We start from the raw sequence: 26,016 nt of genomic DNA, 5'->3' as shown, positions 1-26,016 counted from the left end.
CCCGCCGTCCAATCGCAGCGCATTACTGGGTGGTCTAGCAGTTGCGCAGAGGCAGAGCGCTCCGGGGCGTCCCATTGGCTGGATCAAACCCAAGCGAGCCTCTGATTGGCTAGCGCAGCAGGAGTTACAATTCAAACGCGGGCGGCGGCCCGCAGCCCCGCAGTTGCCCTTTGGTCTCCACACTCCTGTCTTGGTGCCAGCACTTCTAGGATGGCCTCGCAAAACCGCGACCCAGCTGCTGCCAGCGTTGCCGCCGTTCGAAAAGGAGCCGAGCCCTGCGGGGGCGCCGCCCGGGGCCCTGTGGGTAAGAGGTGAGTGGTGCGGAGGTCACCCCGGGGCCTTGGGACACATAAGGGGCACCAGGAACGAAGAAAATGGAAGGCTGACGGCGCTGCCAGGCAGTTCTCATAGGTTGCCCTGCGAGCGCTGAGCTTAACATGCGGCCAAAGGCTCACCTGGTTCAGCTCCCGAGCTGAACCTGCCTTTGAAGAGGGGGCAAGGCCTCCATGACAAGGCTTCAGGATAGTCGGGTGGGAAGTGATGTTATACCTGCACAATAGCCATGCCCCCGAGTAACCTCGACTTCTCTTTGCAGGCTACAGCAGGAGCTGATGACCCTTATGGTGAGTGACTGCGTGTTCTAAGATCAATTGGCCTACCTTCCCATCCCGCACCCAATTATCAGTAGACTCCTTTACTATGGGTGTAATTTACTCCCTTATGGGAAGCCCTCGGAACTGCTCACTTGAGCACGGCAGCTGTCTACCGGTTCAGAGGCTTATCTGGGCTCATCTCTACTTAATTTTTTGGCCCCAGCTCTAACCTAGCCCATCTCCAGCCGGCTTGGAATTGCTAGTCCTGTCCATCACCTTAGAATTCTCTCCTCTGGTGGTCCTCTGCTACGTTACTCCTAAATAGCAATCTACATGTTTTAGTGACATTTAAATTCCCGGTGAAAAACAGATTTTCCAGGCAAACTTTGGAAGCACAGGAAGGGCTTCCCTGTCTCCCCCTTCCTCCCAGCCTATGGTTTGGCTCTAGTTATTTGTTCAGAGGCAGAGTATGGTGCGGGCAGGGCAGGCGCTCACCCAGTGAGTTATCCCTTTTGCTGTGTATGCTGGAATCCAACAGTTGGGTATTTCCTTCCTCAGATGTCTGGTGACAAAGGAATTTCCGCCTTCCCTGAATCAGACAACCTGTTCAAATGGGTGGGGACCATCCATGGAGCAGCCGGCACTGTAAGTGGGCAGCACTTTGCTAAGTGTGGTGAACTTTCCTGAGGAAGTGAACTCCAAGTGCTAAGGCGGCTTCAGTCCCTTGTGCCTGTGCACAGGCTCTGAGCCCCGTGGCCGAGTTCCTTCAGTGTGAGGGAAAGGGACTCTTCAGGCAGTGCCATCTGTAGATCACGATAAAGTGGGGTGGAGGACCTTGGCTTGTGGGAGGGCACAAACAGCTTCCCATTACCCCAGATCTGGTTTTAAGTCAGAAATTGGATCAAAATTCTCACTTTAGCAATTGAGATAATTGGACCACTCTGGTAGCCCTTGAGATGCCAGGTCAGTCTTTGGACCAGAAGGTCACTTACATCACAGAAAGAAAGCACCATTGGCTAACTTAAAGTATAGCTTACTAGTCAGACGCAGAAACACTCATAAGTTCCTACCTGCGTGGCCCTTATTTGGGCCTTGGGTGGAGTGGGGCTGCCGGGATGAGCTGGGGGCAGGGCACAGGAGAACAGGGACTTACTCTGCCCTTCTCTCCCCAAATGTCAGGTATACGAAGACCTGAGGTATAAGCTCTCCCTAGAGTTCCCCAGTGGCTACCCTTACAACGCCCCCACAGTGAAGTTCCTCACCCCCTGCTACCACCCCAACGTGGACACCCAGGGCAACATCTGCCTGGACATCCTCAAGGAGAAGTGGTCTGCACTGTATGACGTCAGGACCATCCTGCTCTCTATCCAGAGCCTGCTAGGAGGTAACTTCTGAGACCACTCATTCCTACACACCCTGGGTGGTTGCTAGGGATCCTCTGAATGAGCCTCTTTATCCCACTGACTCTTCTGACTCCGTCCACAGAACCCAACATCGATAGCCCTTTGAACACACATGCTGCAGAGCTCTGGAAAAACCCCACAGGTAGGTCCTTGTCCAACTCAAGAGTGATCCTTGCCAACCAACATTCAGAGGGACCCTGGGGGCTGGGTTGGCTTATCCCCCATCCTCCTGCGGCTGCTTCTGTACTCACACAGATGAAGGGATCTGTGGATAGTGTATCTCCTTTTCCTTTCCTGGACTCTGGAAACCAGTCTATCAGGGGAGCCAACCAGATGGCAACACAGGGGTGTCTGCTGGGCAGGGAGAACAGCCATGCCCTCCCTCCATCACTTACCCGAGCCCCCGTGTCTTCTCTTTCAGCATTTAAGAAGTACCTGCAAGAAACCTACTCAAAGCAGGTCTCCAGCCAAGAGCCCTGATGCACGCTGTCCACCTCTCTTCTGTGTTGTCTTTTTTTTCTTAGACTGTCTGTCCTTTCTCCTTGATTTCTAAGCTGTGTTATTTTTGTTTTGTTTGTTTTTTTTTTAAATTAAGTCTGCTTGAACCCTTACAATGTATATTAAATAAATACATGTTGATTGTTTTTATATAAATTGCTGCCTCAGAGTTACCCTCAGCCAGAGGATGGGCAGGAGCGGGGCTGGGGTCGGGGAGGCTAGCTTAAAATCTGAGCTCTGGCCTGTTGTCTACTAAGAAGTGACCTCATGTCTGTCTTTATCACTCTGTATATTTCTCCACCTCTCAAGTGGGTGTCACAGAGTGTGTGTTTGCCTGAGGTGTAGCTCCCTGGCAGAAAGCATGTTTAATCCAGGTGAGGTGCCAGATTCAATCCCAGTACCAAAAATCATCCCCACTTCTGAGGGGTTACACTGTGTGCTAGGCATGTGCAGTTCCAGTTGGCATACAGATGAGGCTCAACCAGACCCTAAGCTCAAGACTCTGTAGGAGAGGAATGTTAGACACCCACTTTCCAACATGTTGTAGATCTGGGGGATGGGGGACCCCACTCAGATAGAGCTTGGTAGACCCAAGCTCTGGAAGAAAGATTGAACTCTAGAACTGGGTAGATAATTTCATCTGTTCCATCTCCATGAGGTGTTAGGGGCCCTGCCCAAGTTGTCAGCTCTTCAAATTGCTGGTTGTGCGGTCCTGTGGGTAGAGGGAGGGGAGGCAGGGGGCCTGGCCTGTCAGGGAGGTTCTGGGCAGCCCCTTTCAACTACTGTTAGCTCCCGTTCTTCCCTAGGTGGCTTCTGGGCAGTCGTGTGTGGAAAAAAAAAAAAAGAATTGCTAGCTCAGAAGTTAGTGGTGGTCTTAGTTTTCTCTTGGGCATAGAGCTTTGTAATCCATCTTATTGTGGACGACCCACTTGGGATCTTGGTAAAGTACCACTAGGAGGAATGGCAGGAGAGACGCATTTCTGGTGAGGGTTACTTTTGCTGTGGTCTAGGTAACATACAAGTTGTTCAACAAAGGCTGTGGTTTAGATGGAAGTTTTTGCCTGTCATGCATGAGATCCTGTATTCAGTCCCCAGAACCACATTAACCTGTATGCCTGTCATCCCAGCACTCCAGGAGGGACAGCAGAGAGTTCAAGATCGTCCTTGAAGTCATCACTTGAGGCCAGCTTTACTCTATCTGGGGAAGGGACCCGGTGAGCCAGGTTCTGGTAGTGACTCACGGAATCCCAGCATTTGGAAGTAGAGGCAGGAGGATGGCTGAAAGTTCAAGGCCAACCTGGCCTACATAGATCCCTAGTGTTCTATTATCAAGGCTCTGTCTCAAAGGTGTAAGTTAAACAAATACAGAGGAGCAAGCCTGTAATTCTAGCGAAGGAAAGGGGCGTGGTCCTGAAAAGGGCGTGGTCCTGGAAGCAGCACAGGCACCACCCAGGAGGATGCCTGAGAGCAGGCGCACTCAGAAACTGGCACTAAATCCATTCCAGATAGGTGCTGAAGTGGTTGTGTTTGTGTGTGCCCTGGAAGGCTGTAACGTAGTCCTTACCGATGGCGTTTAGTCCTCTATGTGGTCTACTGACCTACCCAGTTCGAACGACTCTGAGTTGTAACTAATTAAAAGCCAAATAAGGACCTGGGAAGGTTGATAATATCTATCCCGATGATCTGAGCGCCACCAAATCAGAACACTATTCTCTGACCGCCACATGCACACTGTAGCATACATAAACACACACACACACACACCACCATCATACACATAACCTCAAAGCTTTATAAACAGAATGAAAATGTTTACTAGTAGAATTCCCAAAAGAGGAGAAGCTCTAGAGATGGAACAAAGGAGTGACAGACACCTGTAATTCACCAGAAGAGGGGGCATAGGGTCCCATTACAGATGACTGTGAGCTGCCATGTGGTTGCTGGGAGTTGAACTCAAGACCTCTGGAAGAGTAGTCAGTACTCTTAACTACTGAGCCATCTCTCCAGCGCTGAGACCTTCTCTTATATAAAAGTAAAAAGAGCCGGGCAGTGGTGGTGCACGCCTTTAATCCCAGCACTTGGGAGGCAGAGGCAGGCGGATTTCTGAGTTCGAGGCCAGCCTGGTCTACCGAGTGAGTTCCAGGACAGCCAGGGCTACACAGAGAAACCCTGTCTCGAAAAACATAAATTAATTAATTAATTAATTAATTAATTAAATGTAAAAAGATGTTTAAGGACTTTGTCTCAGATGCTGTAGAGCACTGAAGTGGGAAGAAAGGGGGATGTTTCTTGGAGTGCAAGCACTCCAGGGAGGAGTACAGGCTGCTGAGGTAGTTTCCTCAGGACTTGCAGCCATAGCAAAATGTTTAGGTGACTGGAAAAGCTCAGAGGCAGAATGCCTGTTACTGCCCAGGACAGCAGCGGGCGGGGAATGGGCAGAGGCTTAAGTTTCATCTTGAAGGCAGCAGAAGCTAAAGAATCCTTGGACACAGCAGCAGCATGAGAGGTTTAGAAAGATCCTCTTGGCTGTAGTTTAGAGCAGGGGATAGATTAACTGTTATCAAGAACCAATGGCTTGAGTTATCAAACTGAATGAGGAGTGGAACAGCACACGGTAGGCGCGTGGTGATTTCTAGACCCCAGCACCAGTGTGGGCTGAAGACAGAAGCCGGGAAGTATATGATGGAGGAGGAAGATGAGCTGTACGGTGTTTGCCGGCAAGCCTGGCTGCCTGAGTTCAATCCCAGTCCCCACAAAATGCAAAGGGAAAATCACTCCCAAATGTTGTCCAGCCTGTAGTACCATGGGTACCAGCAAACATATGTAACATACATGTAATTTTCAAATGGTTTTGTTGTTGGGTTTTGTGTTTTTGTTTTTTTGGTTTTTCGAGACAGGGTTTCTCTGTGTAGCCCTGGCTGTCCTGGAACTTACTCAGTAGACCAGGCTGGCCTCAAACTCAGAAATCCGCCTGCCTCTGCCTCCCAAGTGCTGGGATTAAAGGTGTGCGCCACCACCGCCCGGCTCAAATGGTTTTAAGTTGAGGGGTTGGAGAGATAGCTCCGTGGTTAAGGGCACTTGTTGCTCTTGCAAGAGGACCTGGGTTTGGTTCCCATTACCCATGATAGCTCACAACCATCTCTAACTCCAGTTCCAGAGGATTCAATGCAGTTGTCTGGCCTCCTCAGACACCAGGCGTGCATGTGGTGCACAGACACACATGCAGGTAAAACATTTACACACCTAAACAAATCCAAAAGAATTAAAAAAAAAATGTTAATGTGAGGTGAAGACGACGGGACAGGGGTGGAGTGGGTGGGCTGAAATATAAATGAAGTAAGAAAATTCAGAGTTCCAAGAATGATGGCACGCTGGGCATGATGGCACACACCATTAATTCCAGCACTCAGGAGGCAGAGGTTGGTGCGTTTCAAAGTTTGAGGCCAGCCTGGTCTACACAGTGAGTGAGTTCCAAAGTAGTTAGGGCTACATAAAGTGGCCCTGTCTTAGAAAGAAAGAAAGAAAAGAAAGAGAGAAAGAAGAAGGAAGAAAGAAAGAGAGAGAGAGAGAAAGAAAAGAAAGAGAAGAAAGGAAGAAAAGGAAACGGAAATGTGACCGGTGGCAGAGCATTTGCCTAGCTCTTGTTCCTCTGTTCCATCTCCAGAACCAAGTCACTGCCAGCATTTATTGACCATTGCTGTGTGGCGTTGCTAAGCACTTTACACACAAGTCTTCTTTAACTCCTGTCCCCCACTAAATATTTAATATCTTCGTTTTACAGATGAGGAAACTGAGGCACAGAGAGGTTGAATTTGTCGTAGGCTTTGAGAATTCAAACCCAAACAACCTGACTCCAAGGCTAAAGTACTACCCTCATTTAGAGAGGGCACAAATCTGCCAGGTTCATAAGGGGAAAGACACTCCAGGAGTGAGACAAACTCCACCCTACCTCAGGATAGAATTTCATTTTAGCTAGGTCATGCCCTTGGCCCTCTGGAGTGCAATGGAAGGAGGCTGAAGGAAGGAAGATGGGGGACTGGGGCAGAAATGACGCTCCTTTCCAGCTATGTGCCTGCATCTTGCCTGTGTGTAAAGTGCATCCATCCGGGATGGATGGACAGACTCTTTCTCCTCAGCAGAGCGGCCTGCAGAGGGTGAATGAACCACACCCAAGATCCAAGAGGTTCCAGAAATGGGGGGAGGGAGGAAAGAAGCGCTGCCTCTTCCCTAGTTCTAGCTTACTCTCACCCTCACCCTATCCGTCCCAGGTGCCTTCTCTTGACAGCCGGCAGGTTCACCCTGCGACCTCCCTCTTCCAACGCCAGGCGCCAAGTGCGGGCCAGTTGCCCACTGCCAGCGCCAGCTGCTGGTAGCCAGCTGCGAACCTGCGAGCTCTGCCCAGCCCTCCACTGCCCAAGCCTCGGCTCGCGTGACCCCCTCCTTCTTTCATGCCCAGCCGCTCCTGGAACGCTCTGTGCGTCAAGCCACCCTGGCAATCTTTAAGATCCCTTGCCCTCAATAAGTCCCCTGGTCGGTCAGGCCAGCTTTACATTGTCAGCTTTTATTCCTTCCAGCCACAGAGCCCAGAGGAGCAGCCTTTCCCTGGTGGGGCAAGAAAGGCAAGGGTGGAGTTGCCCACAGCCAGGGGACCTGCAATCTGGATGGACAGGAACAAAGGCCGGCTCCTTACTGAACGCCCTCCATCATCTTCAGAAACTCTGCGGAAAAGAAGAAAGGCGTGGTCAGGTTTACTGCTCAGGGCACAGAGGGGTGCCTAGTCATCGGGTAAATTGCGCTAGCCGCGGGAACATCCTAGGGACCCTCAAGAGAGTGGGAGGGAACTTGGCGGATGCCCAGCCCCACCCACAAAGCCAAGAGCACCAGCTGGCTCTCACCATCGAAGTCAATGCGGCCATCGTTGTTCTTGTCACCGTCCTTCATCAGGGATTCGATCTCCTCATCTGTCACATGCTCCCCAGAAGCCCGGAAAATCTCAGCCAGCTCCTCAGCATCAATGTAGCCGTCTGCGTTCCTTTTGGGAGGGAGGGACAGAGCAAGACACAGGGTCAACCTCACCCTGGCCAGCCTGCTCCTTCGCTTCAGGCCCGCGGGCTCCATCTGCTCCCAAATTCAGGATCCCAGAAGCCCCACGCACCTGTCAAAGATGCGGAAACACTCAGCCAGTTCCTCTTCGCTCTTCCCCTTCGCATCCTCTTTCATCTGGCGCACCATCATGACCAAGAACTCCTCAAAGTCGATGGTACCGCTGCCTGCAAGGAATGGGGTTGGTGGGTGGGGGGCTGCTTAGCCTCTCCTCCCCATCCCCTGCCCTGGAGGGGCCCAGCTCACCATCCTCGTCCACCTCCTCGATGATGGCATCCAGTTCCTCTTTGGTGGGCGTCTGCCCTAGCATCCTCATCACGGTGCCCAGCTCTTTAACGCTGATGTCCCCACCACCATCAGCATCAAACATGTCAAAGGCAGCCTTGAACTCTAGCAGGGGGAGACGGAAGGAGCGATGGGTGAGGCCAGTTGGAGGATTGCCAGCCTCACAGCTAATCTCTCCCAACGGCCCACTCTCACTCACCAGCTATCATCTCCTCGCTGAGGTAGGACCTGGCCTCAGCCTGTTGGTCCGTCTGTAGAAGACAGAGAGAATCAGAGCGCACAAGGGGAGATTCTTGGCCCAGTTTCTGCCTCTCCAGCCCCTTATTGTATTAGGAAGTGCCCCTGGGCCCTCCAGAACCACTTCAAACCCACAGCACCTCCCAGGTACCCCTTGGTGCCCATCCCCAGTGCCAAGGAGACACAGGTTATGCCCACAGTTTCCTATTTTATCTTCAGAGTTGGGAAACCCCTATCCCAGCAGTGACCTTTGGAAAGTCACTCTTCCTGTGACTTTGCAGGGATCCTATGAAATCAGGGGTGAGAGAGGGCTTGAATGTGTTAGCACTATTCGAGGTGATTTTCTAGTTTCCCTGTCTCCTAATGCTGCCTGGGACTGGACACCCACCAACGCTCGGTCACTGGGACCACAAGAAGAGTTGGGCAGCTTTGCCTCAGACAGTTCTCGGAGGCAAACCTTCCCACTCGGTCATCAGTGTAGACGCCTCTCTCACCATCAAATGTGATGGGGTCCCCTGCCTTGGTGTAAAAATAAGAAAATTTTGATGTTTCAACATTCTGATTTTGCTGTTTAGATAGTCTTGCTATGTAGCTTGGGTTGGCATAAAACTCCACATGTGACCGTGAAAGTAAGATTTCTGTGAATTTTTCTAGGTCACATCCAAACCAGGCCATTTGGGTTGGGGCTTTGGTGGTAAGGTGGTGAGGAAGGGGTGATGAGTCCCAAGACCTTCTTCAGCCAGCTGGCCCAGTTCCTCCTTCCCTCCTCTGTCCCTCGGCCTGATCCAGGAGGATAGGCTATTTTTAGTTGGGCATGGATGGTGGCAGCTGGTGTCTGGAGTCCGATTACTCCTTCAAGTGGAGTAGAAGGAGTGCTCAGAAGAAAGTGGCAGCTACAGATCAGACCCCCTCTGTGGATGGTCAGGGTCTCTAACTCTGGCCTGTCACCCACTGCTACTAACCGTCATCCTCGGGATTCTTAGAGGGTAGCCTTCCTTCTTGGGTGTCACAAGCTTGGCTGGGCCTATGGAGCCTACTCTATGTCTGCCTTGTTGGGTGACTTTTCTGCCCTCATGATCTCCACCCCTCCTAGGAAGCAGGCAGGCTAAGCTCTGGCTGCACAACAGCACTGTCCCAAGCCTCAAGGTGGCCAGGAAGTCATAAGCCTTGAGAATCAATTCCTGGACTCTCCTGACCAGCCCTCCCCACCCAAGAGAAGTCACAGCCGTCCTAGGACGTCTCCACAGGACTTGGGTTCCGGAGACCCTACCACCTTCAGGCGTCCATATTACTACCCACAGAACACACAGCTCTAGGACAGAAAGAGGCCCAGAAGCAGCCTGTGCACAAAGGCGTGAAGACCCTTCTTGTCCTTACCATGGTTGCTGGTGACTGGGACTCCTCTGCTGCGGATCGTCTCCTCCACACTCCACCACCCAAAGGTGCCCCAGATCTCTCTAGCCCCCAGAATTTGTAGGGACATCCTCTCTTCCCTCCTCCCTACACCTCAGAATTGGATATCCTGGCCAATCAGATGCAGGAGACAGCAAGCCCCTCCCCGCCCAGCGTCCTAGCCCATTACCTAATTTAGCCAAGGCCCTTTGCAGGGAAATTTAAGCTTCGGAGCAGGTGGCAGTTGGCAGTCTCTGACGTTCTCCTAGATTCTTAGGAGGAGGGCCCGCCCTGCTTCACTGTCTTAGGGAGCTCCTCTCCAACCCCCAGCACACTTGTTCCAAAATGGGGGAAGATGTTCCGAACGAGAGCACAGTAGAATGGGAAGAGGCCAGGCTCTTCCCATTCATTCAAAGACAAAATTCATTCAAGATTCTGTTCTCCCTCTGCCACGTGAATGTGGGCGGACGGTGAGGGCCCTCGAGGCACACCTTCCTCCAAGATAGAAATGGCAAACGGGAGCCCGGATGACGAAGTCCCCTAGCTTGTGCTGAGTGCCTAGGGTTGGTGTGTGGCCCAGGAAGGGGAAGTGCTGCATAGCATTGAGCCACTGAACCCACAACCTGGCCCCACACTATGCTGAGCGTCTTGGTTCCGTGATCTCATCTGCTATTCATCCCGTGAGGAGGTAGCTATTATTATCCCCGTCTGACTAAGGCGTACATCATATATCCATAGAGGAATTCTTCCTCCCCACTTTGAGGCCAGAGCTCACATATTACAGACTGGCCTTGAACTCCTTATGTAGCTGACATTAACCTTGAGGTTCTAATCCCCCTACCCCCACTTCCACCTCTAGAGCACTGGGATTTACAGGCACACACCACCGAGTCCTATTTAAGTCCTTTGATTTATTTTGCAAAAAGAGTCTGCCCTGTCAAGTGGGCTGCCCTCGAACTCCTGGGTTCAAGGGATCCTCTTGCCTTAGTCTCCCAAGTCACCGAGACTATAGGTATGCGTGCTGGGTTATAGTGCTGGGTGGGAACGCAGCCTCGGCCTTACGGATGCCATAGCCTTGGAGATTCTTTAAAAACTTAATTTTCTTAATGTATACGGGTGTTTTGTCTACACGTACGTCACCTAGTGCCCAAAGAGCCCGGAAGAAGACACCAGATCCCACAGTTGGGAGTCACCATGTAGGTGCTAGGAATTGAACCAAGGTCTTCTGGAAGAGCAGCAAGTGCTCTTAAGCACTGAGCCGCAGCCTTGGCAATTTTTTTTTAAGATTTATTTTTTTATGTATGTGAGTACACTGTAGCTGTCTTCAGACACACCAGAAGACGGCATCGGGTTGTGAGCCACCATGTGGTTGCTGGGAATTGAACTCAGGACCTCTTGAAGAGCAGTCAGTGCTCTTAACCACTGAGCCATCTCCCCAGCCCGGCTCACCTTAAGCAATTCTTATCCTTTAACCTTTGTTGTGAAACAATTATGACCCTAGGGACTCACCTGGAATCGTTCAGGGTGAAGAGAGTGAGGCTCACTGTGAGGAGAAATGCGCACTGGAGAAAGCTTCTTCTCTCCAGGTCTGCTCCCCCAGGGGAAAGGCAGTTAGAGCTCACTTTTTGGTGAGAACACTGGGTTCTCTGAATAATAGACAGCAAGGGCTTTTTTGTCCTAGACATCATATATGTAGAACTCCACCTGCTGCTATAAAATTAGGTTCTGGAGTGTGAGCGGCCTGATTGCTGTCATTTAAAGGATCGGAAGCTCAGACTTCTTTTGTTTTCCTTTATCTTTCGTTCTTTTAATATTTTTTTTTAAGACAGGGTCTCATGTAACTCAGGCTAGCCTCAGACTCACCATGTAGCTGAAGATGAGCTTGAACCTCCAGAGCCTCCGGCCTCTGTCTTCCAGAGACTGGAGTTCTACACACACATCATCATGGCTGGTTTTATTTGCTGTTGAGAGTTGAAAGCAGAGCTTCGTGCGAGGCAGGCAAGCAGTCTGAGCTACTGGACGCCTCGTTTCTGTGAGCAAAACGCTTACTCAGCAATGTAGTTATTTCAGTTTGTATTTCTAGGGTGAAACCCCTTGGGTTTGGATGTAAGCTTATACACGAAATATTCATAAATACACAAAAAGTTACGAACATATGAAAGGGAACAGCTCCCCCTTCCTAGAGCTCAACTGATCCTCCGTAGAAGCAGACAGTCCAAAGGGAACACACCCTGAGAACCCACAGGGCCCAGGCTAAGCAGTGAGGTAGGCACGGCTCATGGACAGTGGCTAAGTTGACAGAAAGAAAATGGAGACAGCTAAGTCTAGGGCCAGGGACTGGTGGACCAGAGTCCAAGGAAGGCAGATGGACAGTGGCAACTGGGCTGCCCTCGTCCCCTATATATAGACATTCCCAAGAAAGCTCAGAGGAGCCAGGCCAGGCTAAATAAGGCCTGCCTCTGCCAGGCAGAGGATCAAGGCGTGACACTCAGGGGAGTCCAGCTCGGACATTGCATGCTAGGATCGCTTGTTTGAGCAGCAAAAGGGAGGCACGCCTTAGCAGCATCCCTCCCCTATTTGTTCCTGTGTTTATTTGGTGAAACAACTAAGAACCAAGGCCCTACATGCAGCCAAACAAGATTATAGCTGCTCCTCTTCTCATTCCAACCTCTCTTCTCACCTTACATGCTGCTCTGCTCTGGTCCCACTTAAATACTGCCCCGCAAACACCACCCTTCAGGAACAGCAGGACTTTGCATATGCTAGACACTCCCTGCCATCCTCCTCAACTTTCAAACCTCTTCCTCTTGTATCCCTTCTCCCCTACACCCCAGCTATGTGGTTCAGAGAGAGAAAGTGCTTCCAAAAGTTGTCCTCTGACCTCCACACTTACACCGTGTCACATGTGAGCCCACAGTCACATAATGTAAACAAGCAAACAAACAATCCAGTGTGGTAGCTGGAAGGAGGTAAGTCAATGAGGAGATCACGGTCACCTTTAGCTAGCTCGATGCCAGCCTTGGATACATCTTAGAAAAAAGAAGGTGATGGGGACGGCTTTTTCTGTGAAGTACTGGCCACACAGGCATCAGGACTTGGATTAAGATTCTCATTAGTCATGCGGGACCATAAACCCAGCAATGGGAGTTGTGACCGGGCAGGGATTGAGACTAGTAGATCCCTGTTGCTCACTGGCTAAAGAATGAACTCCAGGTAACATGTGACCTCCATGCATACGAATGGGTACACCACACACACACTCACACACACTCATACACACACACACACTCATACACACACACAAAATATAAAATTATAAAAGTTTTTAAAAGTAGTCTACTACTTTCACTGATAGATTTAATAGTGTTAGGATTGCTCCGTGTGTGTGTGTGTGCGTGTGTGTGCGCATGTGTGCGTGTGCGTGTGTGTGAGTGTGTGTGAGAGTGTGTGTGTGAGTGTGTGTGAGTGTGTATGAGTGTGTGAGTGTTGTGTGCGTGTGTGTGTGAGAGTGTGTGTGTGAGTGTGTGTGAGTGTGTGTGAGTGTGTGAGTGTTGTGTGAGTGTGTGTGTGTGAGTGTGTGAGTGTGTGAGTGTGTGTGAGTGTGTGAGCATGTGAGTGTGTGTGTGTGCACTGGAACACCACAGTGCACATGTGGCAGTCAGAGGACAACTTGCAGAAGCTGATTCTCTCCCTCCACCATCTGGATCCTTGGAATTGAACTCAGGTGGTCAGGCTTCCTGGAGGGCATCTTAACCCACCGAGCCATCTCACTGGCCACTTATTTTTGGAATAGGGGAAGATGTTTCCTCTCTCTCTCTCTCTCTCTCTCTCTCTCTCTCTCTCTCTCTCTCTCCCTCTGTCTCTTTCTTTCTCTCTTTCTTTCTTTCAGAAGAGGGCCTCACTACATAGTTCAGGTTGCCCTCTAACTTGCAATCCTCCTGCCTCAGTTGCAGGCATGCTGGCCATCCTGCCTGACCAGACGGACCAGATTTCTAGCCATAATGCTATGAACACCAGCTCTTTCCCCCTTCGTTCCTTCCTGTTTGTTTACTTTCTGTTTTGAGGTAGATCTTGAACTCTCGATCCTTCTGCCATAGCCTCTGAAGTGCTGGAATTACAGGTATTCATGGTCATGCCTGGCAGACCCTGTGCACCCAGACTTGTGTGACATATACCAGAGGAAAAGTTAATAATCAGCCAATAGTCGAAGAGTATGTGGTGGCTCTTTTGTCCTCACAGTCTGCCTGTAAGCAAAGGCAGAGTAGTCAGAGCTCTAAGTCACCAATGAATGAGCTTAAGTCCCAGCTCCCCTCCTTTCTGCCACATGGGAACATCTCTTTTCTCTCAGGTTTCACTACATGACCATGATTGACCTAGAACTCACTATGTAGACCAGGCTGCCCTTGAATTCATAGAGATCCACCTGTTTGCCTTCCGAGTGCTGGGATTAAAGGTGTGCACCACTACACCTGGCTTATTTCTAAGATTTATTCTATTTTTAATTATGTGTATGTGTGTGTTTGGGTTTGGGTTTTGTGTACATGTGTGCAGGTACCCTTGGAGGCCAGAAGAGGGCGATGGATCCCCTGACATTACTGGTGTCTACAACTACCAGTGTGGGTGCTGAAGAGTTCTGGTCCTCTATAAAAACAGTACACGCCCTTAACCACTAAGCCATCTTTCCAGCCTTAGTTTCCTCATATTAAAAAATGAACCATTACTGTAACTTCATCCTCTGAGATCGACATGTGACAGTGTGTGAAATACAACAGAACACCATGAGTCCTAAAAACCAAGACCCTTCGGTTCAGTAAAGGCCAGGGAGGTCTTTCCAGTCAAGATTATATCCTCCATCCCTCTCTCGTGCCCTGAAAGGGGATAGGAGATACTGAGATACTTGGAGTCAGGGTCTCTATTTAGTCCTGGAACTCGACACGTAGACCTCCCGAGTGCCAGGGCTAGGATTAATGGCATGAGCCACAGTGACACCACACCTGGCCTTTGAGATAACTTGTTTTATTGGTTAACTAGCCGATCTGCCCTGCTAGGCCTGACATGAACGCCTTGGGACGGGGATCGGCAATCGTTTTCCTGACTACTGCTACCCTGCAGTAAAAGATAGGCTGCAGTTCTCCAAAAGAGTTATGGACATTACCCAACCGACCCCACACGCGTGGGAAAATAAATCGGCTCAAGAACTCAACACTAGAAATCTGACAACCTGTGCAACCTCTGGATGTTTTCCTGTCTGACTACTCCCTCCCAGGTGAAGTTCAAACCAATCAGGGATGGCCTAGGATCACTCACACAGGCACTGGACTGGGGTTTTACAAGAGCTGAAAATTGAGTATGAGTATTAGTATTCTTGTTTCATATGAGAAAACCTAGGCTGGCCGAGGCCGGATTTCAAGCTTCTCTCAAAGGAGAGCCGCGAAATTACGCTGTAAAGTTACACAGCACTGTATGGAAATTAGGGGTAAAGGTTGGGGCTGCCCCCGGGAGTCCGGGAAGGGTGGGACCAGTCCAAGAGGGGGCGCGGCCAGAACGATCGGGGACGGTTTCGGGGGAAGCCTTGGCTCGCCCGGCTACCCTCCACGTCCTTCCCGCAGGCAGCGGCCAGGGATTCTAATTGCTCGGGGAGAGGGAGCGGGCGGGGCCGGGGCGGAGCGGCGGCAGGAAGCAGCGAGGAGGCGCCGTGAGCTGCCTGGGCGGAGAGCCTCTTAAAGCCGCGGGCCGCTGCACCAAATCCCAGGAGCTCGCCCTGAACGCACTTGGGGCGCTGTGGGTGGAGGCGCGTCCCGGCCTGCAGGAGGGACAGGGTACTGGCCGGCCTCCTGCACGTCCCCGGCCGCAGCGGCCCGTGGGCGTGGCCTCTTTGCCACGCCCCCGGGCCCCTCTCCGGGCGGGGTCCCCTCCCTCTCCAGCACTGGACCCAGCGTGGCGCGCTCCCCCCTGGGTGCCATGGCCTCGCGGCTCCTGCACCGGCTGCGACACGCCCTGGCTAGCGATGGCCCTGGGGAGGCGGCGGCGGCGGGCCCAGAGGCTGAGCAGTTCCCTGAGAGCTCAGAGCTGGAGGACGACGACGCCGAGGGCCTGTCCTCCCGCCTCAGTGGCACCCTCAGCTTCACCAGTGCAGAGGATGATCCTGACGACGAAGACGAGGACGACGAGGCGGGCCTGGACTCGCCGCCCTCTGGAGACGGGACATCGGGAGAAGACGCAGGCGAGTGCGGGAGGACAGACAGGAACCCCGGGGCTTGGTTAGGCCTCCCCGCTGGACGCGGTCCGAGAGCATCCTGGGGGCTATGAGTTATCTCCCAGAAACTGTTGACACTATAAGCTCTTCCAGACACCGTTTGGCTGTGTGACCTTGAGTCACAACACTCTGGGAATCACACCATCTCTGGTTTTTTTGTGGATATTAAATGCACAGGACTAGGGAAACAAATGTATGGTGTGCTAGCCGCTTTGGGTGGAGATTTCGTATCTACTGTAAGCCAGGCGCTAGGATAAAGCACATCTCTCTCTTGGGAATGAGGTCATGGCATTTTGTTTACGTTAACTCTGGAGCTAGCTAGCCCCATAATGACTGGTCATGTGCTTGTGCAGAACGAAGTCCCCCACCTGATGGACAACGGAGCAGTCAACTCCTGGCCCGCCAGCTGCAGGATTTCTGGAAAAAGTCTCGGAACACCCTAGTTCCACAGCGGCTGCTCTTTGAGGTGACCAGCGCCAATGTTGTCAAGGACCCTCCCTCCAAGTACGTGGTGAGTGAGGTTCCAGGAACCCTTGAGCTGTGAGTCTAGAAGTCTGGCTGAGAGAAAGTAGGGAATACCACAGCTTTGGGGGGTGGGGGGGTCGCGGCTATGCAGCTATAATTGGAGGTCCTTATTTTACACCTGAGGGAACTGAGACTACTTAAGATGGGTGTCAGTGAACAAGTCCTCAGGCAAATGACTCAAGTTTCTCTAAAACTGAGAAAGTGGCATAGGAGTTGCCTCCTGTCCTAGTGTTGAGTTTTAGAACTGACGTGTGTGCTGTCCTGTACCCTGTGGTTTTTTGTCAACTGCAGCAGGACACAGCGTTGAGACCTGGTTGCATGGGTCAGGATTAAGGAAACCGGCTTTGGATCCAGATCTGCCTTGATTCACATGCCCTGTACTTACCAGAGGCTTCCCCCTGGGTAGCGTCTGTGACCTCAATGGCCCCCAGTTTCCTCTTTTGAGCAGTAGACAGTACGTGAGATTATAACAAGAGGTGTAAGTGGGACTAGGCGCAGAGACCTTAGCATTGTCAGGCACTGTGACAGATTAAAATGGTAACTATAAAGTTTCAAATTCCCTAATCTGAAATGCTTGAAAATCCAAAGCATTTGAGTGCCAACGCGATGCCCCAAGTGGAAAATTCCACACCTAACTTCACGTGATGTGTGCTCAAAATGTAGGCCTGTTTAAAAATGTTGTATAGGGACTTGAGAGGCTGATGCAATGAGACTGCCCCCAAGTTCAAGGCTAACCTGGGCTAAGGCTATATATTTAGACCCTGTCTCAAAAACGAAAAAAAGTCCAAACAAACTGGAATGTATCTCATTGATATAGCGCTTGCTTCTAGTGCTCAAGAGTTCTGAGCTTTATCCAAACCCTGGAAATAACATAAAACTACCTCCAGAGCTGAGTGTGTGAGTGTCAGTTTAAGGGCAATCCAGAGACCCAGCAAAACCAGTTTGGGCAACATAAAACCGTGTCTCAAAACAAACAAAAACCAAACCTACCCTTCAGGCTGTGTCCAGAAAGTGCATACTCGTGAGTTTTAGGAGCCATGCAATGAACGCTCAGTGGATGAGAGTGCTTGCCCAGCTCTACAGAAGGGGGTGTGGTGGCACACACCTGTGACCCCAGCCCTGGAAAGGGGAGTCCCTCAGATCAGGGGTTCAAGATCAGCCTCAGCCACATAAGCTCAAGCCCAGTCTCCTGGAAGACATGAGATCCTGTCTCAGAATATTTACTGTACTGATTTTGTATTTAGACTTGGGCCTATTTCTAAGAAATGTATGTGTGTGTGTGTGTGTGTGTGTGTATACGTACATATATTCCAAAATCTGAAATATTTACCTCTGATCCTAAGCACGTTAGATAAGGATATTCAGCCTATATTCTTATTTAACTGTAGATTATCAGTGTCAGGTATGGAGAGCCTGCTGCAACATCCTGCTGAATCAGCTCTCCCGCAGTCCCGCCTCCAGCACATCAGGGCTAAGGAGGAAAGAGCTGTCTGGAGCCAGGCCTGGAGTCCCTGCTTTCCTTGCTGTGAAGGGGAAAGACAAGAGGCCCACCGGGTTCTGCTCTCTTCAGGTCTAAAACCCATCTGAGCTAGCTGGTCCTGGTCAGCCCTGGCAGTAACAACTCCCAGCTTATCCCTTCCCTCTTCTACCTCTGATTCAGTCAGACAGAGGGCCTGGAGGTCTGTCCCACATTTGGGTCTCTCCACCCTTCTCTGTTGCTGTTAGTAACGAGGACCACACCTATTTTGTGCAGGCATTGCTAGATGACTACAGCTTTATATCTTGTTAAGCATCAAATCTTATGCATGCTAAGTAGATGCTGTACCATGAACTACACACTCCTAACCCGATGGTCCAATCTTTTTTTTTTTTTTGGTTTTTCGAGACAGGGTTTCTCTGTGTAGCCCTGGCTGTCCTGGAACTCACTCTGTAGACCAGGCTGGCCTCGAACTCAGAAATCCACCTGCCTCTGCCTCCCCAATGGTCCAATCTTAAGTGGCAAATGTTCCAGAGCTCTGAGGCAAGTAAGGGGTCATGCACAGGAAGGAGACACCAAGAATCAGTCAGCAAAGAGCAGTTCTCTCAGAAAGGAATGTGGGTGACTCAAGAGGCCTAGGTGGAAAGCCTCCTCCTCTGTACAGTGGGCACCCCATGTTTCCATATTTCTTCTCCTGGAGGTCAAGAGTAAGGGCTTTAGCATCAGATCTCAGGGCCAGTGTTGTGCTCTTCACTCCTCTGGGAGCCTGCTTCCTCAGCTGACAGAGACAAGATACCATCCTTGCAGGGCTGTGGATGGTTAAATGACACCAGGATGGAGAAGTATGGTCCAGCAAGAGGCAGTCGACAGAACAGCAGTCACGCCATGCTGTGCTACTACGGATGGAGCCCATGGCCTCATGCAGGTTAGGAAGTCCTCGCTCATTGGCCTACAGCTAAGCTCTGACAGCCACAACCACTGTGACCTAAGTTGGGGGGTCACTATGAGCATCAGGTGAAGGAAGCGGATAGAAAATGGTCTTTGGCAAAAATTTGAAAATAAAAATAGAAGGGAGAAGTGAAGAGTACCTATGATGAAAGTGTGTTTTACACACACATAACAATCTCCAAGAGTAAGCGTGTTCACATTTTAGTGATTTACACGCACATAATAATCTCCAAGAGTAAGCGTGTTCGCATTTTAAAAACCAGCCTGTATACATAAAAGGTGGCTGCAGAGCAGCTTTGCCTACAGTGTGGCCTGTGGAAAATACTTTTTCTTAGGGTTGTAGAAAAAAAAGAAAAGAGCGAAGCCTGGCAGGTGGGTTTATATGTCCAGTATTTGAGAGGTGGAGGCATGAGGGTCAGGAGTTCAAAGCCAGCCTGGGGGTGGGGGTGGGGTGGAGAGAAAGGAAACAGTATCTAGTCGGTATGTTTTAATAGGAAGTTGGTGGGTGTGAAATGGGTTTTTTGTTTTAATGCACTGTGAATCTTCAAAAGAAGAAAGACCAGGTAAACCTAACTGGAATACCGGGGCTCTTGACAGTTCCATCGAATACATTTGAGAAACATGTCTGTGTATGCAGGGCCGCCCTTTTATATGGGACACTTGCAGGTGCTCCTGTTAAACCCTCAGCTTGGCATCAATCCCATTAGTCGTAACTAATCCTTACTTTAGATCTGGGATCTGTGGGGACACTTTGTAGTCATCCTGGTTAGTGTTTCACAAACAGGAATCATTATATTCTTTTGTTTCCTTGAAAATGTTGCTAGGCCTGGGAAATGGCTCAGTCAGAAAAGGTGCTTGCCTAACAACCTGAGTTTAACCCCCAGAACCCATTGTGAAAGGAAAGAACCAACCTCCCAAAGTTGTTCTGACCCCCATGATACTGTGGCACATATGCCCAAATGTACTAGACGGCACACACATTACCACCTCCCCACATACAATTAAAACTAAAGTGGAACTTGTCCCACTCTTTGCTTAACTTTGAGGGGAAGGTGGTACTGACACTAGGGCCTTGTGCATGCTTAAGCAAGAGCTTGACCCCTGAGCTATATTCTCAGTCTTTTTTTTTTTTTTTAAATGTCTGTTTTGAGATAGCCTCACTAAGTGGCCCAGGGTAGTCTTGAACTTGCTGTGTAACCCAGGCAGTCCTTGAGCATTCAGTCCTGCCTGCCTCAGCACTGCTCTTAAAACATTGTTCTTTAAAGGAACTCTCTTTTTCTAAAGTACATTTAAAAGCCACCTTTATAGCACTACTTGTGAAAAAGAAAAGTTAAAAAGTATACAGCTGCCAGGCCAGTGATTCTGCCCTGTACCCCGTCTTCTTGGGAGGCTGCAGTCATAAGTTTGAGGATTGCCTTTGCTACATAGTGAATTTGAGGCATTCTCAGGCAATTTAACGAAACCCTGTCTCACAGTAAAACACACACACACAAAGAAAGAGAGACAGACAGACAGAACCTGGCATAGTGAAGCATACCTGTAATATGTGAAGAAAAGAGAAACAGGAGGAGGTCATCCTGAGCTACATAGCATGTGTGAGGCAGCCTGGGCTACATGAGACTGTCTTGAAAAATGGAGTCAGGGACTGATGATATAAACACACACACACACAAACACACAGTTTGAGGCTGAAGATGTCACTCAAAGGTACAGGGTGCCTACAAGGCCCAAGGTTCATTAAACCTTGCCAAATGCTGTTCCCTGCAGAGTGTGCTGAACTGAGACTGCTGGCTCTTTCCCAAAAAATAAAGACGAATTGTTTAAACAAAATAGCAATTTGTGCTTGAAATAAAGGGTGAACATGGCAGTGCATGACTGTAGTCCCAGCTATTTAGGCTGAGGCAGGAGGATTACCTGAGCCTAGGTGGTCAAAGCCAAAAACAACAAAGGGAGAGCCCCATCTCAAAAAAAAGGAGGAAGAGGAAAAAGAGGAGGACAAGGATGAGGAGGAAGAGAAAGGAAGGAAGGAAGGAAGGAAGGAAGGAAGGAAGGAAGGAAGGAAGGAAGGAAGGAAGCCACGGTGCCCATGCCTGTAATCCCTACGCTTGGAGTTGAGGCAAGAGGATCACCAAAAGTAAGGCTAGCCTGGGCTACAGAGACCTTGGACTCCTGCAGAGGACTTGAGGTGTGGCTTGCTTCATTGGTAGAGTGACTGGCTAGCTCCAGCTTCCATCCTCAGCTCTGCATACACTGGGTGTATTAGGTATTCCTGTAGAGTCAGCACTTCACTACAGAACAAGCTTGAGGTCAGCCAGTCAGCCAAGACCCACGAGACTGTCTCAAAAAACAAGACACAATCTTGCCAAACAAAATAGCCTAGCACTTGTCATGACCCAATGACCTGAGCTGTCCTCAAATCTCAGGATGGAAGAAGAGAACCCAATCCTGAAAGGTTTCCTCTAACCCCCATTTGTAAACGATGGCATCAGGCTCAGGTATGTGTGCCCAAACACAACACACACATGTACATGCACATGGGGAAAGGTGTAGGTGGGAGACAGACAGACAGACAGACACTAAACCCAAAATAAACAAACAAACAAAAAGAATTAAAGGGACTGGGCATGGTGACACATTCCTTTAGTCCTACCACTCAGAAGACTATGACTTAGAGGCCATTGTGGGCCACGCAGTGAGACTGTCTCCAGGGCCAAAACCAGAAAGGAATCAGATAGCAGCAGGGATCACCCTGTTAATGATGCAGTATACTTAGTGTGTGCACCTAAAAACCTAGAGCCCCAATCCATTCCATACCTGAGCAAACAATGACCGTAACCGAGGAACTTTTCACCACAGCAGAGGTGGATCTGAGGGCTTCTGCTTTGCCTGTGGTCACAGGGACACTGACTTGTAGTTACATGAGCCTCGGTCCACAGAACGCATAATTTTTGACCTGAGGCTGTCGGAAGCCCTGTCCTTTGGTCTGGTTTGAATGAGCTTGGCCTATAATGTATCCAGAGTGGCACATAGTTCCAAGCTGGCTTTCAGATTGGCTCAGAGGCCCAAAAGAAGGGTCTGGGTTTCAGTTCACTCCTGGCTTTCCTGAGGCCTTCCCAAAAACTAACTTCCTAGGGACAAGGAACATTTCCCAGAGCAGTAACATGGTGGCAGCCCCAGACACTGAAGCTCATTTCTGTTTCTTTCCCCCATGCTGCCTTGGGCCTGGGTCATTTCAGAGGAGCCTCAGGTAAGATGAGAATGGGTTCCGGCCGGCCGCTGCTCTGCAGCTCCCTCCTAGCCAGTCCCAAGAAGAGGTGAGGTGGAAGAGCAGAGCCCGGCGTAAGGAGGGAGGGAGGGAAGAGACCCACAAATGTTTTACATCAGCCCTCACATCCACCCTTCCTACAGCTCTACACCCTCGCCGTGATGGGCCCAGGGCCACCAGATCGCCAGCCAGCCCAGATCTCTCGCCGATACTCGGACTTTGAGCGGCTGCACAGAAACCTGCAGAGACAATTCCGGGGCCCCATGTCTGCCATCTCCTTTCCCCGGAAGCGCCTACGCCGGAACTTTACTGCAGAAACCATTGCCCGTCGCAGCAGGGCCTTTGAACAGTTTTTGGGCCATCTGCAGGCAGTGCCTGAGCTACGCCAAGCTCCAGACCTGCAGGACTTCTTTGTGCTGCCTGAGTTGCGGCGGGCGCAGAGCCTCACCTGCACTGGTCTTTATCGTGAGGCTCTGGCACTGTGGGCCAACGCCTGGCAGCTGCAGACCCAGTTGGGCACCCCTTCTGGCCCAGACCGCCCCCTGTTGACTCTGGCTGGGTTGGCTGTGTGCCATCAGGAGCTGGAGGATCCCGGGGAAGCACGAGCGTGTTGTGAGAAGGCTCTTCAGCTGCTGGGGGACAAGCGACCCCATCCTTTCCTGGCACCCTTTCTTGAGGCCCACGTCCGGCTCTCCTGGCGCCTGGGCTTGGACAAACGGCAGTCAGAGGCCCAGCTTCAGGCCCTACAGGAGGCAGGCCTTACCCCTACCCCACCCCCCAGCCTCAAGGAGCTGCTTATCAAAGAGGTGCTGGACTAACTTTTTCCTGTCTTAAGGCCAGGTCTAGGAGATGGGCTGGCCCAGGTTAGGGGGCAAGGGTTGAGGAGCCCCTAAAGTAGTTCCAGAAAGAGTCTGTAGCAGACTGAGAGGAACTTTGTTTTACCAGACAGGACTAGGAACAGGCTCTGGCTGGGGTTACCTTAGGATGATACCAAGAGGAAGTCTTGGCACGCCCTCTTCAGCCTACCACAACTGGAAGCTGTGGCCAAGGTCAGGGCCTTTAAACCAGTCAAACAGCTTGGTGAAGGGCTGGGGACTGCTACTGGAGTCCTGGAATTCAGAGGCACGGGGAGGGCTGTCGTTCTATTAAAGGTCAGCTACTCCAGTGTTAGCAATCTCTTTATTGGATGGAAGAGGCAGGAAGCCCAACTCTCAACTGGGACTCCTGCCTCAGGAACGGCAGTGGAAAGAGTCCTTTTAGCCCCAGGCTGAGCCAGTTATCTGTGACTATAGCTTACTCTCTGATACCCGAGGCTTCGATCGGATCACACCCTCCTGGGCACAGGTCACAGCAAGGACCCCATCCCGACGCCACAGCCGCCCATGCACTAGCCCTCGAGAGCCACCTGTGAGCAAAGAGAAGGGTGAGAATGGCCCCTGCTTCAGCACAAGCCTGCTTTGCCTGCAAAAGGTTTGATACAGGGCTGAGCCAACCCCCATACAACAGCGGCACACTGGAACATCACGATTCTAAAGTGCCAAGTGCCCATGTGAGCCTATTATAGTCGCTAGGTGGCGTGCTCCCCAGGCCCCAGCCCACTTTCACGTATCGGCTCACTTCCTCACAAAGATCACAGAGGGGCTGGGACAAGTCTCCAAAGGCTTGGCCAAGCAGACTGCCACATCTCTGCCACTTGTCAGAAATCCCATTCTTTCCTCTCTGATACACCAAGCCAAGTCCTCCCAGGTGGTAATTCACCCAAATCACCACAAGGGGGAGGGTACACCTGAGAGGACCTGAGCCTAAGAGGTGTGACTTTCTTTCCCTGTCTCTCCCTTGGTGGCTCTGAGCCTGATCTAGTTATCCGCAGGAGGCTAACTTCAGGTTTCCTTACACACAGCAGAGCCTACTGAGATCTAACTGTAGCCACAGAGTGCGGGCTTCACTCCATGTCCTGTTTTCCAGACAACGACACTAAAGTACAAACAGGCTCGGGAACTTGGCCCTAAGGATCAGGCCAAAGCTGACTGAGTGTCCTAACTTCAAGGTCACAAATCTTGTGAGCAATGGTGTTTGTACTTGAGGAATCCTTTCCTGACTGTTGCTTAAGTTTCATCCGTTTATAAAGCAAAGCTTTTCTTCCTTTGAAGTGTACTTCATTATAAGAGAAGCCAGGGTTCTAACAGTAGATTTTGTGGAGTCTGGGTTTCTCTCTGTTCCCTACAGGAGCATCCAGAAGTTGTACCCTTACAGACCACAGTGCCCTGCCCCACGGTGCTAACTCACAGAAACACTCAGGGAGCGCCTTAGAAATACAGTTTATAATCGGGTGGTGGCGGTACACACGTTTAATCCCAGCACTCAGGAAGCAGAAGCAGGTGGATCTCTGTAAGTCCGAGGCCAGCCTGGTCTACAGAAGCAGGTTCCAAGTAAGCCAGGGCTACACAGAGAAACCCTGTCTCAAAAAAACAAAACTGCCGAGCAGTGGTGGTGCACGCCTTTAATCCCAGCACTTCGGAGGCAGAGGCAGGCGGATTTCTGAGTTCGAGGCCAGCCTGGTCTACAGAGTGAGTTCCAGGACAGCCAGGGCTACACAGAGAAACCCTGTCTCAGAAAACAAAACAAAAAAACAAAAAAAAAAAAACAAAAAAAAAACAAAACCAAAAAACCCAAAACCCAGTTTCCTGAGGATGTAACTCAGTTAGCAGGGTGCTTGCCTAGAATATAAGGGGCCTGGATTTGATCCCCGCACTCAGGAGAAGTTAGGAGGATCAAGCAGTAGTGATCACCTCCAGTTACATAGTGAGTTCAAGGCTAACCTAAGATACATGAAGCTGTCTGAAAAAAGAAAAGGCACTTTCCTGGACCTGATCCAGGACCTGCCCGGCACAATGCAATCTGTCTAGAAACAGTTCCCCCTAGTGGCACATGATGGCTTAGGTGGTTTAGATGGTGTGGTGTAAGGAGCCTATTTATTCAGATGAAAAAACTGAGAAGCAGGGTACGTGGCTTCCAGCACTTAGGAGGTGGAGCCAGGATGAGCATGCCCCTAAGGCCAGACTCCACTCCATCCGAGCTCAAGGCCAGCAGGAGTACATGAGACGAAACCAAAAGAGCTTCAAACCGGATTTGCCCAAGCGCACATAGGGGACCTGAAGTGGCCTGGCCACCTGTACTGGTCTCTGAGATAAAGTCAATCGTTCCTGGCATGTTCCCATACTTCTGAAGACAACACAAATGCCTAGAAGGGCCGCAGTGCAAGGAGCCCCAGGAAGTGGGAAGAGGCAGCAGCATCCAAAACAAAGCAGGTTCCCCACCATTCCACAGACACTGACCCACGAGCCCACACTCACCAGCCCAGGGGCTCTCACACTCGTAGAGCATCCAGTGGTCAGCTCGGAATGGGGCGTGGAACCACATGGAGTGGTCCAGTGAGACCATGAAGTTCACCTTATACTTGGACTGGTGGGGCAGCAATGCCGTACCCAGGAAGGCGTAGTCAGAGATATAAGCAGCCACACAGCAATGCATCTTGATGTCGCCCTCCCCTGCAACAGGTCCCAATCCCATCAGCCCTGGGCTCCTGGCCTTTCCAGCTCAGGACCTGCAGGGAGGTGGAGGAGAAAGGGGCTGCCATACACACACTAGTCCTTATGCAAGGGCATCTGACCCAGGGTAGGGCTTTGTGTGTAAGAATAACGGAGGGCTAAGACAGGACAGAGGTAAGTTAAATGTAAACCTGCTCTTCCAATTCTCTCACCTCCAGCCACTCTCTCTGGTCCTGGAACTAATTTGCACAAAGACATCCATGGTGAGCTGCCAATCTAGGTAAGAACCTCAGCAAGGTAGCTTGCTTACCCCCCAGAAAGGTCCAACAATGAGATTACAGTCACCTCATTCTCATGTTAAAGGGTAAGGGCTCTAGTGAGAGCCTGTTAGGAAACAAGCCAAAGAGAGAGTGGTCTACCTAAGCCACAGAGGGCAGATGAGTGGCAAGGCCTAGCTAGACTCCTGAAGTGTATTCCTCCAAATCG

General features: G+C 50.7%; 4 protein-coding genes across 7 annotated transcripts in view; 2 read left to right on the top strand and 2 right to left on the bottom strand.

Moving 5' to 3' along the window:
• The first annotated feature begins 95 nt into the window (after positions 1–95).
• On the top strand, positions 96–2,653 carry Ube2c (ubiquitin conjugating enzyme E2 C). Of its 2 annotated transcripts, XM_028769750.1 has the most exons (6): positions 164–311; positions 596–623; positions 1,152–1,238; positions 1,773–1,977; positions 2,079–2,138; positions 2,418–2,653. In XM_028769750.1, the coding sequence occupies exons 1-6, from the start codon at positions 211–213 to the stop codon at positions 2,474–2,476; spliced, it is 540 nt and encodes a 179-aa protein (XP_028625583.1). In that variant the 5' UTR covers positions 164–210; the 3' UTR covers positions 2,477–2,653. The 2 variants fall into 2 exon arrangements, with proteins under 2 accessions (XP_028625584.1, XP_028625583.1); XM_028769751.1 differs by lacking the exon at positions 1,152–1,238 and having other exon boundaries at positions 96–311; positions 2,418–2,597.
• Positions 2,654–7,035: 4,382 nt separating this feature from the next.
• Tnnc2 (troponin C2, fast skeletal type) lies at positions 7,036–9,790 on the bottom strand. 2 transcript variants are annotated; one of them, XM_028769730.1, is made up of 6 exons: positions 9,497–9,586; positions 8,082–8,133; positions 7,844–7,987; positions 7,650–7,764; positions 7,390–7,526; positions 7,036–7,212 (listed from the first exon to the last, which is right to left on the bottom strand). In XM_028769730.1, the coding sequence occupies exons 1-6, from the start codon at positions 9,497–9,499 to the stop codon at positions 7,181–7,183; spliced, it is 483 nt and encodes a 160-aa protein (XP_028625563.1). In that variant the 5' UTR covers positions 9,500–9,586; the 3' UTR covers positions 7,036–7,180. The 2 variants fall into 2 exon arrangements, with proteins under 2 accessions (XP_028625563.1, XP_028625564.1); XM_028769731.1 differs by lacking the exon at positions 9,497–9,586 and adding an exon at positions 9,702–9,790 and having other exon boundaries at positions 7,073–7,212.
• Positions 9,791–15,433: 5,643 nt separating this feature from the next.
• Snx21 (sorting nexin family member 21) lies at positions 15,434–24,131 on the top strand. The gene is made up of 3 exons (XM_028769492.1): positions 15,434–15,734; positions 16,121–16,278; positions 22,126–24,131. The coding sequence occupies exons 1-3, from the start codon at positions 15,473–15,475 to the stop codon at positions 22,798–22,800; spliced, it is 1,095 nt and encodes a 364-aa protein (XP_028625325.1). The 5' UTR covers positions 15,434–15,472; the 3' UTR covers positions 22,801–24,131.
• The window catches only part of Acot8 (acyl-CoA thioesterase 8), a 12,094-nt gene continuing 9,220 nt past the window's right edge, over positions 23,143–26,016 (bottom strand). For both annotated transcript variants that reach the window (XM_028769493.1, XM_028769494.1), the window contains 2 exons: positions 25,336–25,530; positions 23,143–23,387 (listed from right to left, as the gene is read on the bottom strand). In XM_028769493.1, the coding sequence (XP_028625326.1) occupies positions 23,269–23,387; positions 25,336–25,530 (314 nt within the window). In that variant the 3' untranslated portion in view covers positions 23,143–23,268. The remainder of the gene's footprint in view (positions 23,388–25,335; positions 25,531–26,016) is intronic.

This window comes from Grammomys surdaster, unplaced genomic scaffold, assembly GCF_004785775.1.
Source record: "Grammomys surdaster isolate TR1022 unplaced genomic scaffold, NIH_TR_1.0 193, whole genome shotgun sequence".
In the NCBI taxonomy this organism is placed as follows: Eukaryota; Metazoa; Chordata; class Mammalia; order Rodentia; family Muridae; genus Grammomys; species Grammomys surdaster.
The sequence above is the reverse complement of the archived record's forward strand: the minus strand, read 5'-3'. Positions and strand labels throughout refer to the sequence as shown.

What these genes read in the sequence shown, in the direction of transcription:
- Ube2c (XM_028769750.1), top strand. Translation starts at nt 211, where the DNA reads ATGGCCTCGCAAAACCGCGACCCAGCTGCTGCCAGCGTTGCCGCCGTT. An exon ending in AGGAGCTGATGACCCTTATG is followed by an intron (nt 624 to 1,151) that starts GTGAGTGACTGC and finishes TTCCTTCCTCAG; the next exon opens with ATGTCTGGTGACAAAGGAAT. An exon ending in TCCATGGAGCAGCCGGCACT is followed by an intron (nt 1,239 to 1,772) that starts GTAAGTGGGCAG and finishes CCCAAATGTCAG; the next exon opens with GTATACGAAGACCTGAGGTA.
- Tnnc2 (XM_028769730.1), bottom strand. An exon ending in TGTTTCCGCATCTTTGACAG is followed by an intron (nt 7,527 to 7,649) that starts GTGCGTGGGGCT and finishes CCCTCCCAAAAG; the next exon opens with GAACGCAGACGGCTACATTG. An exon ending in TGGCCGCATTGACTTCGATG is followed by an intron (nt 7,213 to 7,389) that starts GTGAGAGCCAGC and finishes TCTTTTCCGCAG; the next exon opens with AGTTTCTGAAGATGATGGAG.
- Snx21 (XM_028769492.1), top strand. Translation starts at nt 15,473, where the DNA reads ATGGCCTCGCGGCTCCTGCACCGGCTGCGACACGCCCTGGCTAGCGAT. An exon ending in GACATCGGGAGAAGACGCAG is followed by an intron (nt 15,735 to 16,120) that starts GCGAGTGCGGGA and finishes GTGCTTGTGCAG; the next exon opens with AACGAAGTCCCCCACCTGAT. An exon ending in ACCCTCCCTCCAAGTACGTG is followed by an intron (nt 16,279 to 22,125) that starts GTGAGTGAGGTT and finishes CCCTTCCTACAG; the next exon opens with CTCTACACCCTCGCCGTGAT.